The sequence below is a fragment of the Python bivittatus genome, unplaced genomic scaffold (assembly GCF_059951505.1).
Source record: "Python bivittatus isolate LINGU-HERP-01145 unplaced genomic scaffold, Pbiv_v1 ctg000370_np1212, whole genome shotgun sequence".
Classification (NCBI taxonomy): Eukaryota; Metazoa; Chordata; class Lepidosauria; order Squamata; family Pythonidae; genus Python; species Python bivittatus.
Genome location: NW_028277062.1, coordinates 4,064,464 through 4,080,523, shown reverse-complemented (window position 1 = coordinate 4,080,523; position 16,060 = coordinate 4,064,464). Strand labels below are relative to the sequence as shown.

Sequence of the window (16,060 nt, the reverse complement as noted above, 5' to 3'; positions counted from 1 at the left end):
CAGCCTTCTGGGACCGATAAACACCCCACAAGCAGGAGGGTTACTACCGGACCCCCAGCTGCTTAGTCAGGAAGGGTCCACCACTCTCCGTGATCCAACCCTTTATTGAGCGTTTCCGTCAGCCGAAGGACCTGCCCCCTCCCTGAAGACCTGGAAGGGGGGCCCGTGGCCGGGCACAATGACGTCAGCGATGCCCAGGACGCGGGCGCGGCTCTCCGCCTGCCGGGCGGGGTCTTCGCTCAGGGCCGCCCACTCCCCCTCGTCGTCCTGGTGCTCGAACAGGTCTCCGGCCACCACCACGCTCCCCAGGGCGGTGCCCCGCACCAGCAGGCTGACGTCGCTCCCCGTGTGGCCGGGGGTGGGCAGCACCTCCAGGTGCCCCGCGTGGAGCGGGTAGGGGGCTCCGCGGCGCAGCCCCGTGGGGAGGTAGCGCCCCCCCGGCCGGCAGACGTCCATGCCCACGATCAGCTCCGCGCGGGGGAAGAGGTTGAGGTTGCCCGCGTGGTCCGAGTGGCCGTGGGTGCACACCACGTGGCGCACGTCGCCCGGCGACACGCCCTGCTCCGCCAGGCCCGCCAGCAGCCGCTCGCGGCCCCACGGCCCGCCCGTGTCCACCAGGGTGAGTCGCGGGCCCAGCACCAGCGACACCGTCCCGTCCGCCAGGGTGGCGCCGTCCGGCTGCGCCCGGGAGTAGCCCTCCTGCAGCACCAGCACCGAGTACGGCGAGCCGGGGAGAGCGAGCGGGGCCCGCCGCCGCCGGGCCATACCGCGGCCTTCCGCTTCCGGACCTGACGGGAGACACGCGGGGAGACGGGTCCGATCCGGGCCTGCTCGCCTCCCTCGCCGGCGCGCGGAGCTCCCGCCGCTCTAGGACTGCCCCGGCGGGCTGCGCATGCGCCGCCTGGCCCGGCGGCGGCGGGCAGTGACGTCAGCGCGGGCGCCACGGCGGGCTCCGTCCGCGCTCGGGCCGCCGGTGCCCGGCCTCTCCCGGGCGGGCGATGGCGGAGGAGAAGAAGCCGAAGCTCGGCAGCGCGCAGCTGCCTACCGAGTCCATGAAGGTGATGGCCGAATCGGTGGGCATCGGGCAGGTGCCCGAGGAGACGTGCCAGCTGCTGGCCGACGAGGTCAGCTACCGCATCAAGGAGATCGCGCAGGTAGGCGGCGGCGGCGCGGGCGGGGTCCCCCGGCCCCTCCCCGTCCCCGTCCCCCCGCCCACCGGCTCCCTCTCCGCAGGACGCGCTGAAGTTCATGCGGATGGGCAAGCGGCAGCTGCTGACGATGGGCGACGTCGACCTGGCCCTCAAGCTGAAGAACGTGGAGGTGCGCGGGGGCTCGGCCGGGCGGGGGGGCGGCGGGGGGCCGCGGAGCCGCCCCTGACTCGGCTCTCCTCTTCGTCCTCCTGCTCCTGCTCGGTCCAGCCGCTCTACGGGTTCCACACCCAGGAGTTCATCCCGTTCCGGTACGCCAGCGGGGGAGGCCGCGAGCTCTACTTCTACGAAGAGAAGGAGATGGACCTGAGCGACATCATCAACACGCCCTTGCCCCGCGTCCCCCTCGACGTCTGCCTCAAGGGTGAGGGGCGTTTGGGGCTCCCCCTCCTCTGGTGCCGTCCGCCCGGGAAGTAGTCTTCCGGGAGCACGTGCAAAGTGGGGCAGCGGCTTTCAGCCCTTGTGCGGCAAGAGGGGGCGGCTGTGGCAGAGGCTGAAAGGGCTCCAGATTTCCAGTCTCGATCCCTGAGGACAATGGGAGGCTCGGCTCGGCTCTGCTTTTCCCATCCCACGCCTCCTCCAACTCAAAATGCCTCTGCCTCAGGATAGGTACCCCCGTGCCAGGGGATGGAGCACAGCGTCCTCCCTCAGGACCAAGCCGCTCGTATGCTCCATATTCTCTTTCCCCAGGGCGGGGTCCTAAGTGGTCTTGGAGGCCACAGGAACCAGCTGGAGAGGGGTCAGAGCCATCCAGCAAGCTGACTTCCCCAGTTTGCTTTCCTGGGAAGGTAGGGTTTCCCTGTTGGAGGAAATGGCCTGGCAGATACACGGTCTAAGCGGGTCCCTTTGCGCCAATACAGATGCGCTTGGGCAGCCATCCGTGGAATTAAGGGAGCGTGCCCCACAGGAGCTGTCAGAGCATGGCTTGCAGCAGAGCCTCTCCTGTGCCTTCCCACTCTCTGCTGCCTGGGAGGTGCCCCATCCTTGTCTTTCTTGTGGCCACAGCAAGAGGGCAGATTGCCAGATCAAGCCACAGGGTCTGTGGGCACACGCATCAGCTGTATCCCACTATCGAGCCATGGCACTATCAAGAGCAGAATCAGCCAAACCAGAAGGAACTGAAACACCCTAAAGTCTGTTTTATGCTTAGTTCTGAGCTGTTAAGGTTTGTCCTCTCTGACCTGTCTTCCCAGTTGGCTCTGCAACGCTGAGAAGGAGAGACCAAGCTGGGATTTTGCACACCAGCTATCTCCCTCTTTGAAGCTTCTCGCCTTTTTCTAATAGCACACTGGCTGAGCATCGAGGGAGTTCAACCCGCGATCCCAGAAAATCCACCCCCCGGTGAGTGACGAGCCCTGGTGGGAAGGCACAGCAGGGCAGGCAACTTCCTGCCTCAAGGAAGTCTGTTTGGCAGCCATTGCAGCTCAGCCTTGACCCTGACCCGTCTCTTCTCTCTGCAGCCCCCAAGGAACAGCAGAAAGCTGAAGCTACTGAGCCTCTGAAGGCAACCAAGCCTGGCCAGGAGGAAGATGGTGCCCTCAAGGGCAAAGGACAGAGTGCCACCCCACCTGATAGCAAAGGTCAAGCCAAGCGTGGCTGGGAGAAGCAGGGTGGATGGGGAGCAAGGGGCAAAGATTAAGGCCACTTGCTTAGCACCCGTGGATGACATCTGGCCATCCCAGGCAAAGCAAGACAACCTTTTTCTCCCCTGCTCTTCAGAAAAGTACCAGTGGTCATCCTTGACCATTCCAGCCAGTGCCTGCAAACCATCAGCAAAGAAGTCTGGCTTTGCCAGGCACCCAAACATCCACATTTGTATTGGTGGTCAGGGTGCTCCGTGGAGGAGTGGCAGGCAGCTGTCGGTCAGGATGTGTCCCATAGTGATGGGAGCAGGCAGGCATCTCCCACAGATAACTCGAGGTCAACACTAGCCCTCCTCCCCCCTCCCCAGGAGGGACCCTTGACTATCATGGTGGCACTGGGCACCATGTTCCTTGTTGTATCTCTGAGCCATGCACAACTTCCTGCAGCTGTGCTTCATGGGCTGAAGGTGTGTGCCTTCTCAGTGGGACCCTGGCAGGTCAGTGCTAATAGCAAGGGAGCTGCTTGGGGAGGTGAGGATAATGCACACCCAGGGCCCATCTGCGCTTTTGCCTTCGCCTCGCCTGCACAGGCAAAGAGAAGAAAGGGCCCCTTCTGGAAGGAGCCCCCCTGAAGCTGAAGCCACGCAGCATCCACGAGCTCTCCGTGGAGCAGCAGCTGTACTACAAAGAGATCACTGAAGCCTGCGTGGGATCTTGTGAGGCAAAACGAGCGGTGAGGAGCCAGGACTGCTGGATGTCTCAGTGGTCTGCAGACATCTCTCCCTCCCTCCCTCCCTCCCTCCCCTCCCCCTGGAGGAGGGAAGGGCGGTCACATACCTCTGCAAGGAGAGGAGGTGGCCAGAGGCCATGTTCTGGAGACCGCCTCTGCCAAACAGCAGAGATCATTTGGGTCCAACTTCTTATCCCTTAGCCCTCATCTTTGCATTTAGTACGAGTGCGTGGAATCATCCTTGTCTGCTTGAAATGTGGCATTTGAATGTGTCTCCTGGAACTGTTGGAGAACTGTCCAGTCTTCTTGCAAACATTGCTTTGTGGGGGGAGAGTCCAGGTGGCCCATTCCATCTTACAGTTCTGCAGAAGAGCCTCCCTTCAGTTCTTACATCCCACTTTTCTCTGCCCAGGAAGCCCTTCAAAGCATTGCCACAGACCCTGGCTTGTACCAGATGTTGCCCCGATTCAGCACGTTCATCTCTGAAGGGGTAAGGAGAGAGGGTGGGGACTCCTGGGTCCTTGCTGCCCCTTCCAAGCCACAGGGGCTGGCTGAGGAATGAGGCACCTCACTCTTCTGTGTCTTTTCAGCCTGGGGCCTTCTGTGCCCAAGGCTGCTCATAAGGGGGAGCTGTCCTAACTTCTCCTGTCCTAAGGAGGAAGGGTTGCTCTAGGTCAACCTGTATTTGGGCAGGAGAAGATAGTTGTTAAGCTCTGCAATAAATCACACACCCCTTGGATTCTTGGAGGATCCCAAGTACAGGGAGTCCCTGGGTTAAGAACGCCTGGTTTATGGACAGCCCATTGTTAAGAATGGAGCCTATTGTAGCAAAATTCGAGTTAAATGCACAACGATTCGAGTTAAATATAGAATACCAATATAATACAATAATAAGTACCAATTCGATTTAAGGACAGACCTTGGGAACGGAACTCATTCTTAAACTGGGGAGTACCTGTATCTGGAGATCCCAAGGTTGCCAGCTGGCCTCTCTACCCGTGCTGCGTTTGCCCAACTCTCAGAAGCAAACCCTGGAACAGCCTGGAGAGGCAGGACAGCCGGCCTTGGAGAGTTAGAATGATTCTGCAGAATTGGGAAAAAAGAGGCATGCAGCCTGACACCCTGCTGTGCCCCTGGCGGGTCAGCATTCTGGCTCTGAGATGTAGCTCAGCTGAGATGTGGAGAGCCTCCTAGCTGGGAAGCGTGGCTCCAAGCACCCACAGGCAAGGGTGGGTCAGTTTGTATTCGTAGTTGGGTCTGTTAGTATTCAGAATTCTTTGCAGTCTTCTGTCCAGTCAATGCAGCCTCGTCAAGCGGCCAGATGGTTGAGACCACATGAAAGGGATTACCCACCAGCGGCTGATGATGCCTTGGGAACTGCCCTGGTTTAAGCCCGGGCCTGGTTTTTGGCCAGTGGACTCTGTCCCAGGAGAACAGCCTGTCTTGGCACCACTCTTGCAGCTGCAAGTCCTATCGAGCATTTCCTTGCTGGCCCCTCAAGGCCAACTCCTGAGTCTCCTTGTGAGCCTTCCACATGATTGCTCAGATGAAAGGCCTTTGCCTGGGAAAGTGGACATGGAGCAGCATCTGCCAGGAGGTCGCCCTCACAATCGCCTTCCTGCCCCTCCAGGTGCGGGTCAATGTGGTGCAGAACAATCTGGCTCTTCTGATCTACCTCATGAGGATGGTCAAGGCCCTGATGGACAACCCAACGTTGTACTTGGAGAAATACGTGAGCAGAGACTTCCATGGCATTTGGGCAGGGGGCAGGACGGGAGAGGAGGGGCAACATTGATGGGCTTCTGCGGTCCTATTCTCTGCTCCAGCTGCATGAGATCATCCCAGCAGTCATGACCTGCATTGTCAGCCGCCAGCTCTGCCTCAGGCCAGATGTTGACAACCACTGGGCCCTGCGGGATTTTGCTGCTCGCCTCATTGCCCAAATCTGCAAGAATTTCAGCACCACCACTAACAACATCCAGTCACGGATCACTAAAACCTTTACCAAGGTGAGGGTCTGGAGAAATCCAGGGTGTTCGGCAGCCCTGGCTTTCCTGCTCCTCCTCACTCCTCTTTCCCTTCCTTTGCTCACCAGAGCTGGGTGGACGAGAAAACACCCTGGACCACGCGGTATGGATCCATCGCCGGCCTGGCAGAGCTGGGCCCTGATGTAAGTGGAGCCCAGGGTTGAGCCAGGAGGGGGTTCTCTTGGCCCAGCTTGGCCAGGGACCCAGACTGCTTCCAAACGCTTCTCCCCAGGTGATCAAGACGCTCATCCTGCCACGGCTGCAGGTGGAGGGGGAGCGTGTCCGCGCTGTCCTGGAGGGACCTGTGGTCAGTAACATCGACAAGATAGGGGCTGACCATGTCCAGAGTCTCCTGCTGGTAAGGGAAGGACGCCCCTCCCCTGAGCAGTCCATATCGCAGGCAGTAGGAAGAGGCTGAGGGGCTCTTGCGCTCCAGGGGCAAGGGTCCACTCCATACACACTGGGAGGGGTGTTTCTATGGGAGTCCTGCTACATCTACTTTCTGTTCTCACCCTCCCTCCCACAGAAGCATTGCGCTCCAGTCCTGGCCAAGCTGCGTCCCCCGCCGGATAACCAAGAGGCCTATCGAGCAGAATACGGCGCTTTGGGCCCCCTCCTCTGCACCAACGTGGTGAAGGCGCGGGCCCAGGCAGCCGTGCAGGCACAGCAGGTGAACCGCACCACGCTGACCATCACCCAGGTAGTAGAGGACCCTTCCCCCCTCCGGTTTTCCCAAGTGTGTCAGGCAGCACGTCTGACTGGGGGACGCTGCCCACCGCTTGGCTCTCCTCTCCTGCACAGCCCCGTCCGACATTGACCCTCTCCCAGGCAGCCCAGGGAGGCAGCAGCACCACACGGGCACCCAGCATCATCAAGATGCCCGGCTCCATCGCCCTCCCTGTGCAGACCCTCGTCTCAACCCGGCCAGCCACCCCAACGCAGCCCTCGCCTCCACCCACCAAGTTCATCGTCATGTCCTCCGCCTCTGGCACGTCCACCTCCCAGCAGGTACAGAAGGTGGCGGGCCACAGTGGGGGTGGGGTAGGCTGACAGGTCCTTTGCTGACGTTCTCTCGCCCCTCACAGGTGATCACGCTCAGCGGTGGCCCAGCCAGCACCTCCACTTCCCCTGTCACCAGCACAGTGCCCAGCACACAGCCCCTCGTGAAATTGGTTTCTGGAGGGCAGGCGGCCCCCAGTCCCCCCATCTCGGGCAGCGTCCAGAAGTACATTGTGGTTTCTCTACCGCCTGCCACAGAGGGCAAAGGGGGGGGCTCCCAACTCTCCCCCTCCTCCTCTGCTCCGCCCAGCCTGGCCCTCTCCAGCGGAAGCCTCAAGCAGGAACGCAGCACCAGCCCCCAGCTGCCAGGCAGCGCCAGCACCAGTGCCACTGCCTTCCTTGCCAAAGCCAATAACGGGGGGCAAGGCCTGGTGCCTGAGTCCCCACAGCCCCCCATATAGAATTCACAATCTGCCGTCTACGGGGTGGGCTGGGGATAGTCTGGTGCTCCATTCCCATGTTCCACCTCTTGGTGCTCTGGGAGGGCACCCCTGCCGGCCAAGCTTGCCCCATATCCAGGACTTGTCCGTCCTGCCTGCCAGTTTGAAATTGAAGAGAAACAGGGGGACGGGGTTCCCTGCTGCGTGAGAAGCAAGAGTGCTCCCTCTACTACTTTTAACAAAATACGTTTGATGTAAATACTTTAGGGGATCTAATAAACATGCCTGCTCAACAGCCTGTATGGTGGTGTGTGGATCGTGTCAGATAGGGCCTTGTCCAGGCAGCCGAGCCCGAAGTCCCACATGCCTCTCAAGGTCGTTGCTCCATCACTGAGGGCTGGGCTGGTGCGGGGCCCAGGAAATCAACCCGTTTCAGGACAGGGCAGGCTGGCAAATGTAGAGGGTGTGGGGAGCTTCACACTTGCTGGATAAGGGACTTGCAGGTTCTGCCAGGGCGAGAATCCCCTGCAGGCCCCGGCGGGGGGGGCCTCCCTCCTCCTGACCTTCCATCCGGGAGAGCTCAGCCAGGGAGGCCCAGCTGCTCTTGTTCCCTGCTACCTAAGGTGAAACGCCAACTTTGCATGTTGGGAGGACACAGCCCATGCCTTGGGGTCCAAGCTCCCCATGGGGGAAGTGGCCAAATCCCCCAGCATGGCTCTGGAGGAGGGCAATGCCTGGGAACGAGTGTGGTGGAACTGCGGGGGGGCTGGTTCTGGACAAGTAGTGCAACTTGCGTGGGTGAGCCAACGTCTGAGTCCGTCCTGCCCCCTCCTCCAGGATGCAGAGAGACACGCAGTCTTGGCCTTTGCTGGTGGCGCCTTTACTGCTTGCGGGGGGGGGGGGGGGAGGCTCAGCGATGCGTGCCCGCTGCCTCGGCAGGGCCCCGCCGTCCCGAAGCCCCGCGTTGTGCAGCCAGCGGGCGTTGGCGATCACTTGCCCCAGCTTATAGGGGTGGGAGGCCAGAGGCTGCCCTTTCCCTGAGAAGCCGGGCGACTGGGTAGCCGCTCCGGGACGAGCAGGATCATCGTCCTTCCTCTCGGCTCCGCCAGGGCGCCCGCGGTGCCCAGCCAGCAGCTGAGGCCGCTGCTGCTTCTCTGCCCCGCCGTCGGTCGTCTGCGGTCCGTCGAGGGGGCCTCGCGCCACTTCCCCGCAGACGAGGCGCGCTGGGCGGCCTGACCGCCTTCTGGAGAGGGAGAGAGGCCAGGGTGCCGGCGGGCCAGGAGGCGCGCGTCAGTCCGACCCCTCCTGCTGGCAGTAGCGGTCGGCGCGTTCCTCTCCGCCGGCAAGGCTGCAGCTCCCGCCTCCCGCTTTTCTCCCCGCCGTCCCCCGAGCTGCGCGTTACCCCTTACAAAGGCCCGGCTCCCAGACCTCGGCTACTTGCGGGCTGGCGACCCTCGCTCCTCTGCGCCTGGCGCCGGTCGTCTGAACCCCGACTTCGTCTGGAGGGCAGATAGAACTGGAAAGAGAGCGGCGCGTCGGGCCACAGGATGGAGGGGCCCTCCCCGTTGGACAGGAGTTTTTGGGGCCCCTCTCTCTTGCAGGCCGAAGGCGGCAGGGCGAGCGGGAGGGAGGATTTCCCCGGCCTGCGTCCCCTGCTTCCCGGGCGCCCACGCCCCCTCCTCACCAGAAAGACAGCGTTGCTGGCCACGCAGAGCAGGACCGCGCCGCCCAAGAGCCGAGCCACCACGTTGCCGACCTCCTGGCAGGCGTTTTGCTGCCAGGACATGATTGCCGGTCCCCGCTCCCTCGCGGGGCTGGATAGCCGCAGGAGGCGGGGGTAGAGGCATTGTGAGACCGAGTGAGCTCACAAGCCACGGGGGGCCAAGAAACCTGGCTCAGCCGCCGGAGCCCCCTCTCCTGCTTTGCGGGAAGGGCTGCAAGTTGTCCGAAGAAGTTGCTATCTTCCAACTGCGAATCGAGGTCAAAGATGGCTCTTCTGATCCTGGCCAGGGCCTCCTTCTTCGTGACACCCCCCGCCCCAGGTCATGCCGTCCAGGCCGAGACCCCTCCGGGGCCACCGATATCAGGACCTGGAGCGAGACTGCCCAGAGAGGGATCCTGTATGAGGACCCCGAACTTTCCGCCAGCAGCGCCTCTCTCGTTTACCGTCAAGAGCCACCGGAGGGGGTCTCCTGGAAGCGCCCCAGGGTGAGTCTGGACTCCGACTCGCCGCGCCAGGTCTCCTCAGCCTCCTGCACCCTCCCCGCCGTTCCCGATTCCTCCCCCGGTCAGGCGAGCCTGCAGGCGGAGCCTCTTGAAACCAGTACCCCGGAATGCAAGCATCGCAGACCACTCCGAAGCCCCGCTTCCTTCCCTTCCCGGAACGGCCCCTGGGACCCTACTACATGGCCTCCCTCCCCCCCCCCCCCCCGCGCGTTTCGTAACGACGGACGGAGCGATTGCTCGCGTAGCTTTGGCTGGACCTGGCGGGGGGCGGGGACAAACAGGAGCAACCTCGGCGGGAAATGGGGCCAGGGGACAGAAACTTCATGCCAGAAAGGAAAAACTCCAGTGGAGGTTAGTTGGGCTTGGGGCCATCTGGAATAGAGCTGGGGGAGACTGCTCATCCCCCCCTCGCCCACTTTCACATTCTGTTCAGCTCCTCATCGTCCCTGGCCACCAGATGGAGGGGTAAAAGGGGCCCTTAGGGAGCCCTGGTTTTCATGGTGCCATCTTGGCACTGGCTGCTGTCAAGACAGGAGGCAGCCCTTGTTAAAGCTGGGTGTTCACCTGACCCAGCCGGTTGGAGAAAGGTTAAACACCAGCCACCATGCCCAAAAAAACCACCTGGGATTGTTTGGAACTAAGAGTTCCCCACTCTAATCTCCTGTGTTGATTGGGTAACAGTGTTTTCATGACACAGTTCACTGCAAATGCAGACTTCGGCATGAGGATGGCTAAGTAAGGCAGATGCAAACCCACAGAAATTAACCCCAGTTCCTGCAATGCACAGGACAGCCATAAACTGTTGGAGTTCAGATGAGAAGCAAAACCCATTTTTGTTTCAGGCATGGCTCTGGCTGCTGAATTCTGCTCTGAACCAATGCCCACTCTTCTTTTAAAACTGTCTAAACTAGTGGCTATCACTGCCTCAGGTGGCAGTGAATTCCAGTTTATGTTTTATGGAGAAGTGCTGCTAATATATACGCACACACTTACACAAGCCTTCCTCTGACTTGGAACAGAATTGAGGTAATTTTAAAACGGAGCAAATGTTTTAATCAATCTAAGTATTGTGCCATTTGGGGCTTTTGATGCAAATAAACTGTTACAAAAAAGCAGACATGCACGCTGAACCAGTATTCTCAGGGACTGCAACAGAGGGGGCAACAGAGGGGGCCAAGCCACCCTTCCCCCCAAGCCCCAGAGTGAAACACAGTACAGAATTTGGACTTTTGCAGAATTGTATACCTTTCTGTGGCTTTCTGGCTCAATCTGTGAACATAAGGCTGCCTCCTGGAAGCAGCCCTAGAATCTTGGGGGGCAGGGGCATGGCTCGGCTTGACCAGCTGCTGCCTGCCATTGAAACTTCGGCTGGAAGGAATGGGGCGGGGGGGGGGAATTTGGGTTGTTTGGGTGAGGGTGACTTTGGGCTGCTCCCCTCTGCACAGGAGCTGCGCGATGCACCTGGCTGTTTGCCAATGTCCTCGGTCCGAGCGGTACAGCAGGGAAGGCTGAGGAACTGCTGGTCGGTGGCAGCTCCTTCCTGCCGGGCCAGCAACCTCACCATCTGGACGAAGGTGGGAGGTGAACCCCTCCCCCAGCCCCTCCCCCAAAGGAAGCAACAGAGATGGGGGGATGCTTGCCAAGTGGGAGATAAATAGGGAACATTGTCTGTATGTTTATGTTTCTCTGGGTGATGCCATTTAAACTCTTGCAATCTTCCTGTGAGCCAGCAGCTTAGCTAAGGTTGTTCTGAGCCAGCCTTGTGGGACTGAGGGCAGGGATTGATTTCCCTCGTCGCACCCCTCCCGCTACAGAGTCTGGAGGTGGTCCTACAGAATCTTCGTCGTTCTTGTCAGCTTTTCTCTTTCTCCCGGCCAGTGAGGGCCGTGTGCTGCGGGGTCCTCATCTCTCTCACCCCCTGGGGTCGGTGGGAGGATGTCAGGCAAACTCCTCTCCAAGTAGCTACACTAAGGCAGGGTTGGGGGGCATCGGGCTCATCTTGCCTCCCAAATTGCCAGTTTAAAACTTCGGCACAATCTCTTTCCTAGAGCTGAAAATGAATTTAAAAATCTGGTCCCAAGCCTGCTTTTCTATGCTGACAGCCAGTTGGAGAAATGTAGGGTAGCCAATTGTAGCTAGGGTTTACCCCCATACGTACCCCACCTATTGTCTTCTCACTTCTGCCTTCTTTCCCCCAGGTGATCCAAAGCCCCATGAGCAGGATTGGGACCCACATCGGCCACAGACACACTTTCCGCTTCTGGCACTGGGGGTGCTAGACAGAGATCTGCGTGGATGACTGCCTGCCTTGGCCTGGAAAGCTTTTCCTTTGCCACTGAGCAGAGCCGCGGGAGTTCTAGAGTGCCCTCCTGGAAAGGCCTATGCCGAGTATTTGGGGGGAGGGTGTGATGGGCTCCTTTGGATGCCCCCCACCAGTATCTTCATCGAGGATTCTGATGGTGCTGATCCATTAGCACTGCCCACTGACAAGCAACCCCTTCTCCTTCCACTCCTGCCTTGGTCTGGGATTAGGAGAAAGGCCTCCAGCTCTGGGACAGCAAGTACTTCCTGAACACGCTTCTGTCCTCTCCTGTGATCAGCTCCGAAAATGTTAAACAGAAACCAAGCCAGCATAGCCTTGGAATACTTACCGTTGCCCTCCGTCATCAGGGATTTGTCTGCACAGGAGGGCTGTTGTTCATTTCCAGGCAGGGCAGCTGCAATAGAGCGTTTGAGCTCCCTTGGGTCTCCAGTTAGGAAAGACTGCCACTGGCAGCTGCGGGCCTCTCCAGCAGGTTGCTGGAGCAGAAGCCAGCCAGCTAGGACAGTGCCACCCCATGTAACTGTCTTTGTTTTCTCCCCCTCCAGGCTGAATGGCTGCTGTGAGGGTGGCAACACAGCTGAGGCCCTGGTGGATTTCACAGGAGGCATCTCAGAAGTTCTGGCCCTGCAGGATGGGGGCTTTGCCGCCAGCCCGAGAAGCAGAAGGGGCTCTTCAAGCAGCTGGACAAAGCACATTCTCGGGCCTTTCTCATCAGCTGCTTCATCCGTGTGAGAGGCTCAGCAGCCCCAGGCTAGACCAGGGTAGAACCACCCCTTCCTGCTGCCTCTTAAAAAGGAATCCAGGGGCACCAGGAGCAGGCAGGTCCCGCTTCAAAGAGGGCAGAGAGAAGAGGGGAGCTATGGGGAAGTTGAGTCAGGAATCAGGCTTCCTTTCCCACTCTTGTGATATCTTTATTAGTGAGTTAAGTTTCTCGTCCTTGTGGGCAGCCTGGCTGCCTCTAAAGTTGTTTTTCTCTGCCACCGCCATGCACCCCAGGCATTAAATGGCCAGGCGAAGGTGTGGCCTGGTCCAGGGCCATGCCAACAGAGCCGCTGCCGTCCGGACAGTTCGCCTTCAGCTTGGCCTCTCGGAGCTTTTCACAGCCAAGAAGCTGGAGCTGATTTTCTGCAGAATCCCTGGGGCACCCTGGGGCTTGGGGGGACAAGTGATGGGAGGCAAATCGGGCCCTTTGCAGGGCAGCCAGCTCAGAGGGACAGACCCCTCCGAGAGCTTCTCCCAATCAGCTGGGGCCAAAGAGGGGCCTGGAGGCCAGAGAGAGCACGTGGTGAGGAGAGGAGAGGAGAGGAGAGGAGAGAGGAGAGGAGAACCGGGGCGGACCCTCTTTCCCCAGCTTGTGATCACACCCTGACCATCTCCTTTTCCTGCCCTGCCTCACAGCGCTTTTACCGTTGGCCTGGTGCGCCTCGCCAACCATTTTGTCGGTGGTACTGTCAGAAGGCCACTACCTGGCACCTACGGCCACCTGAAGCTTCCTCCCCTCTGCACCCGAAAAACTGCCCTGCTTCAGCTCATGCCGGGTCTCTGCAGGCTGGGTCTCCAAGCCAGTCCATTGCTCAGAGCCCTGGATCAGCAGTGGCGGTGAGGGGGCTGCAGATGGCAGCCACGGTATCTGCTGCTTTGAGATTTGACACCCCCGTGGTGCCCACCAGCTGTTGCCTGGACCTCTTTTCCAGATGGGTTTAGCATCCTGGGAGAAAAGGGCCAACTCCATCCTCAACAGCAACCTGAACACCTCTAATAGGTGTAGTGAGATTGCCATGTTATACGGAAGGGAGAACTACTTCCTGTACAGCCCCCCTCCCCCCCCCCGCCCCACATGGCCTGTCAGCTAATTTGGGCTGATCCAAACCAGGGATCAGCTCAGAGCCACGATGCGTAAAGAGCCTCCTCTCCCATTTCACTTGCCATCTCTCTCTGCCCGGCAGCCAGGAGACGTGGCAGGTGAAAGTGAGGGGGCAAGTTCAGACAGATGGCGGGACCCAGGCCCTCTCTCAAGCCAGCACCAGCCGTAACACTGGGGCGGTGGGTGGAGGGTTTTCCTGCTGGTTCGTGCTGTTGGAGGAGGAGGCAGGCGTCCCAGGACACCATTCTCTGCCTGCAAGCCAGAACAGAGGCAACGGGGCAGTGAATCTGTGCCAGATTAACTTCCTGCTGGCTCACGGGGAGAGGGCAGCATTTTATCTGAGCTGTGGGAAAGAGCCTCTCGTGGGACTGGAGGGGTGGGAAGTGGAGCTGCACAGCAGTGAACCCTGCTGCACCCCACAGAGCAAACTGACTCCAGGCGAGTATGTGGGGTGCGGCGGGGCACATCAGCAACGGGTACAGTCACACGGTGCCTCAGTTTGCATGCAGACAGCTCCATATGAGATCCTTCTGCAAGGAAAAGGGAGGCCCGAGAGCGCCCCTGGAGCGGAGAAGGGATGATCTGGGAGGATTTTCACTCCCTTTGGGGGAGTGAAAATTCAGCCTTCCCTCCTTAGCTTCATCTCCCCCAACTGGTGGGGCTTTAAAACAGTGTTTCCCCGGTAGAAATGGTGGAGAGGATCTTGAAGCCCCAGGCAGGCTAGGGAAAGCATGGGTAGGGCAGAAGTCAAGGTTTGCCAATACTGAGCAAAGGACCTGTGAACTTCCAGAGTTAGAATGACATAAAGTATACAGTTGTGTGAAAAGGAAAGGACACCCTCTTTGAGTTCTATGGTTTTACGTATCAGGACTTAATAAAAGTCATCTAGTCCTTAGCAGTTCTCAAAAGTAGGTAAATACAACCTCAGATGAACAACAACACATGACATATTACGCCGTGTCATCATTTATTTTACAAAAAGAAAGCCAAAATGGAGAAGCCATGTGTGAAGAACTAAGTACACCTTATGATTCAATAGCTTGTAGAACCACCTTTAGTAGCAATAACTTGAAGTAATCATTTTCTGTATGACTTTATCAGTCTCTCACATCATTGTGGAGGAATTTTGGCCCACTCTTCTTGACAACATTGCTTCAGTTCATTGAGGTTTGCGGGCATTTGTTTATGCACAGCTCCCTTGAGGTCCCACCACAGCATTTCAATCAGGTTGAGGTCTGGACTTTGACTGGGCCATTGCAACACTCTGATTCTTTTCTTTTTCAGCCATTCTGTTGTAGATTTGCTGGTGTGCTTAAGATCATTGTCCTGTTGCATGACCCAATGTAGGCCAAGCTTTAGCTGTCGGACAGATGGCCTCACATTTGACTCTAGAATACTTTGGTATGCAGAGAAGTTCATGGTCAATTCAATGACTGCAAGGTGCCCAGGTCCTGTGGCTGCAAAACAAGCCCAAATCATCACCCCTCCACCACCGTGCTTGACGGTTAGTATGAGATGTTTGTGCTGATATGCTGTGTTTGGTTTTTGCCAAACGTGGCGCTGTGCATTCTGGCCAAACATCTCCACTTTGGTCTCATCTGTCCAAAGGACAGTGATCCAGAAGTCTTGTGATTTGTTCAGATGCAACTTGGCAAACCTAAGCCATGCTGCCATGTTCTTTTTAGAGAGAAGAGGCTTTCTCCTGGCAACCCTTCCAAACAAACCATACTTGTTCAGTCTTTTTCTAATTGTACTGTCATGAACTTTAACATTTCACGTGCTAACTGAGGCCTGTAGAGTCTGAGATGTAACTCTTGGATTTTTGGCAATTTCTCTGAGCATTGCATGGTCTGACCTTGGGGTGAATTTGCTGGGATGTCCACGCCTGGGAAGATTGGCAACTGTCTTGAATGTTTTCCGCTTGTGAATAATCTTCCTCACTGTAGAATGATGGACTTTAAATTGTTTGGAAATGGCCTTATAACCCTTCCCAGATTGATGGGCAGCAACAGTTGCTTCTCTAAGATCATTGCTGATGTCTCTACTCTTTGGCATTGTGTTAACACACATCTCAGTGCTCAAGACCAGCAAACTCCTAAAACTTCGGCTTTTATAGAGGTAGTCACACTTGCTGATGATCAATTGATCAAGGGCATTTGACTAGCAGCACCTGGCTGCTACTTAGCCTCTTCATACGTATGGAAGCAGTAAGGGTGTACTTAGGTTTTTCACACACGGCTTCCCCATTTTGGCTTTCTTTCTGTAAAATAAATGACGACCTGGTGTAATATGTCATGTGTTGTTCATCTGCATTTGTATTTACCTACTTTTGAGAACTGCTAAGGACCAGATGGTTCTTATTATGCCCTGATATGTAAAACCATAGAACTCAAAGAGGGTGTCCTTTCCTTTTCACACGACTGTAAGTTACTGTAAAAGTGAAGTGTGCTTTCTGTCTCCCATCAAATCTATCAGAATGGTCTATACAGTCCACCTTCCTTTAAGTGGTCATCTTCAGGTGTTCCATTATGCCATGTCTCCCTCTGTGACTCCTGCTTCTCTGTTTTTATCCAGTGCATATACTCTGTGTGGAGTTTTCAGTTATACTGACCACAGAAGTAGAAATCATCAGATGTACGTAGCCAAATCTTCTATAGGGT

General features: G+C 57.8%; 3 protein-coding genes across 4 annotated transcripts; 1 reads left to right on the top strand and 2 right to left on the bottom strand.

Moving 5' to 3' along the window:
• Window positions 1–88: 88 nt before the first annotated feature.
• Window positions 89–916, bottom strand: MBLAC1 (metallo-beta-lactamase domain containing 1). The gene has a single exon (XM_088142349.1). It carries the CDS (start codon window positions 763–765, stop codon window positions 103–105), a length of 663 nt encoding a protein of 220 aa, XP_087998475.1. The 5' UTR covers window positions 766–916; the 3' UTR covers window positions 89–102.
• An 82-nt stretch (window positions 917–998) lies between these two features.
• TAF6 (TATA-box binding protein associated factor 6) lies at window positions 999–7,285 on the top strand. 2 transcript variants are annotated; one of them, XM_088142342.1, is made up of 14 exons: window positions 999–1,154; window positions 1,234–1,320; window positions 1,419–1,572; window positions 2,493–2,549; window positions 2,669–2,788; window positions 3,382–3,524; window positions 3,934–4,011; window positions 5,152–5,253; window positions 5,348–5,530; window positions 5,617–5,691; window positions 5,781–5,906; window positions 6,075–6,248; window positions 6,377–6,556; window positions 6,634–7,285. In XM_088142342.1, exons 1-14 carry the CDS (start codon window positions 999–1,001, stop codon window positions 7,006–7,008), a joined length of 2,010 nt encoding a protein of 669 aa, XP_087998468.1. In that variant the 3' UTR covers window positions 7,009–7,285. The 2 variants fall into 2 exon arrangements, with proteins under 2 accessions (XP_087998468.1, XP_087998467.1); XM_088142341.1 differs by having other exon boundaries at window positions 6,350–6,556.
• A 579-nt stretch (window positions 7,286–7,864) lies between these two features.
• Window positions 7,865–9,211, bottom strand: LOC148215848 (uncharacterized). The gene is made up of 3 exons (XM_088142350.1): window positions 8,672–9,211; window positions 8,416–8,503; window positions 7,865–8,230 (listed from the first exon to the last, which is right to left on the bottom strand). The coding sequence occupies exons 1-3, from the start codon at window positions 8,771–8,773 to the stop codon at window positions 7,977–7,979; spliced, it is 444 nt and encodes a 147-aa protein (XP_087998476.1). The 5' UTR covers window positions 8,774–9,211; the 3' UTR covers window positions 7,865–7,976.
• Between the last annotated feature and the right edge of the window lie 6,849 nt (window positions 9,212–16,060).

Coding starts and splice junctions, on each gene's coding strand:
- MBLAC1 (XM_088142349.1), bottom strand. CDS start 765: ATGGCCCGGCGGCGGCGGGCCCCGCTCGCTCTCCCCGGCTCGCCGTAC.
- TAF6 (XM_088142341.1), top strand. CDS start 999: ATGGCGGAGGAGAAGAAGCCGAAGCTCGGCAGCGCGCAGCTGCCTACC. Junction 3,525..3,933: donor CTTGTGAGGCAAAACGAGCG/GTGAGGAGCCAG, acceptor TTCTCTGCCCAG/GAAGCCCTTCAAAGCATTGC. Junction 5,531..5,616: donor TCACTAAAACCTTTACCAAG/GTGAGGGTCTGG, acceptor TTTGCTCACCAG/AGCTGGGTGGACGAGAAAAC.
- LOC148215848 (XM_088142350.1), bottom strand. CDS start 8,773: ATGTCCTGGCAGCAAAACGCCTGCCAGGAGGTCGGCAACGTGGTGGCT. Junction 8,504..8,671: donor CCAGCAACGCTGTCTTTCTG/GTGAGGAGGGGG, acceptor CTCTCTTTCCAG/TTCTATCTGCCCTCCAGACG. Junction 8,231..8,415: donor CCAGCCCGCAAGTAGCCGAG/GTCTGGGAGCCG, acceptor CTCCCTCTCCAG/AAGGCGGTCAGGCCGCCCAG.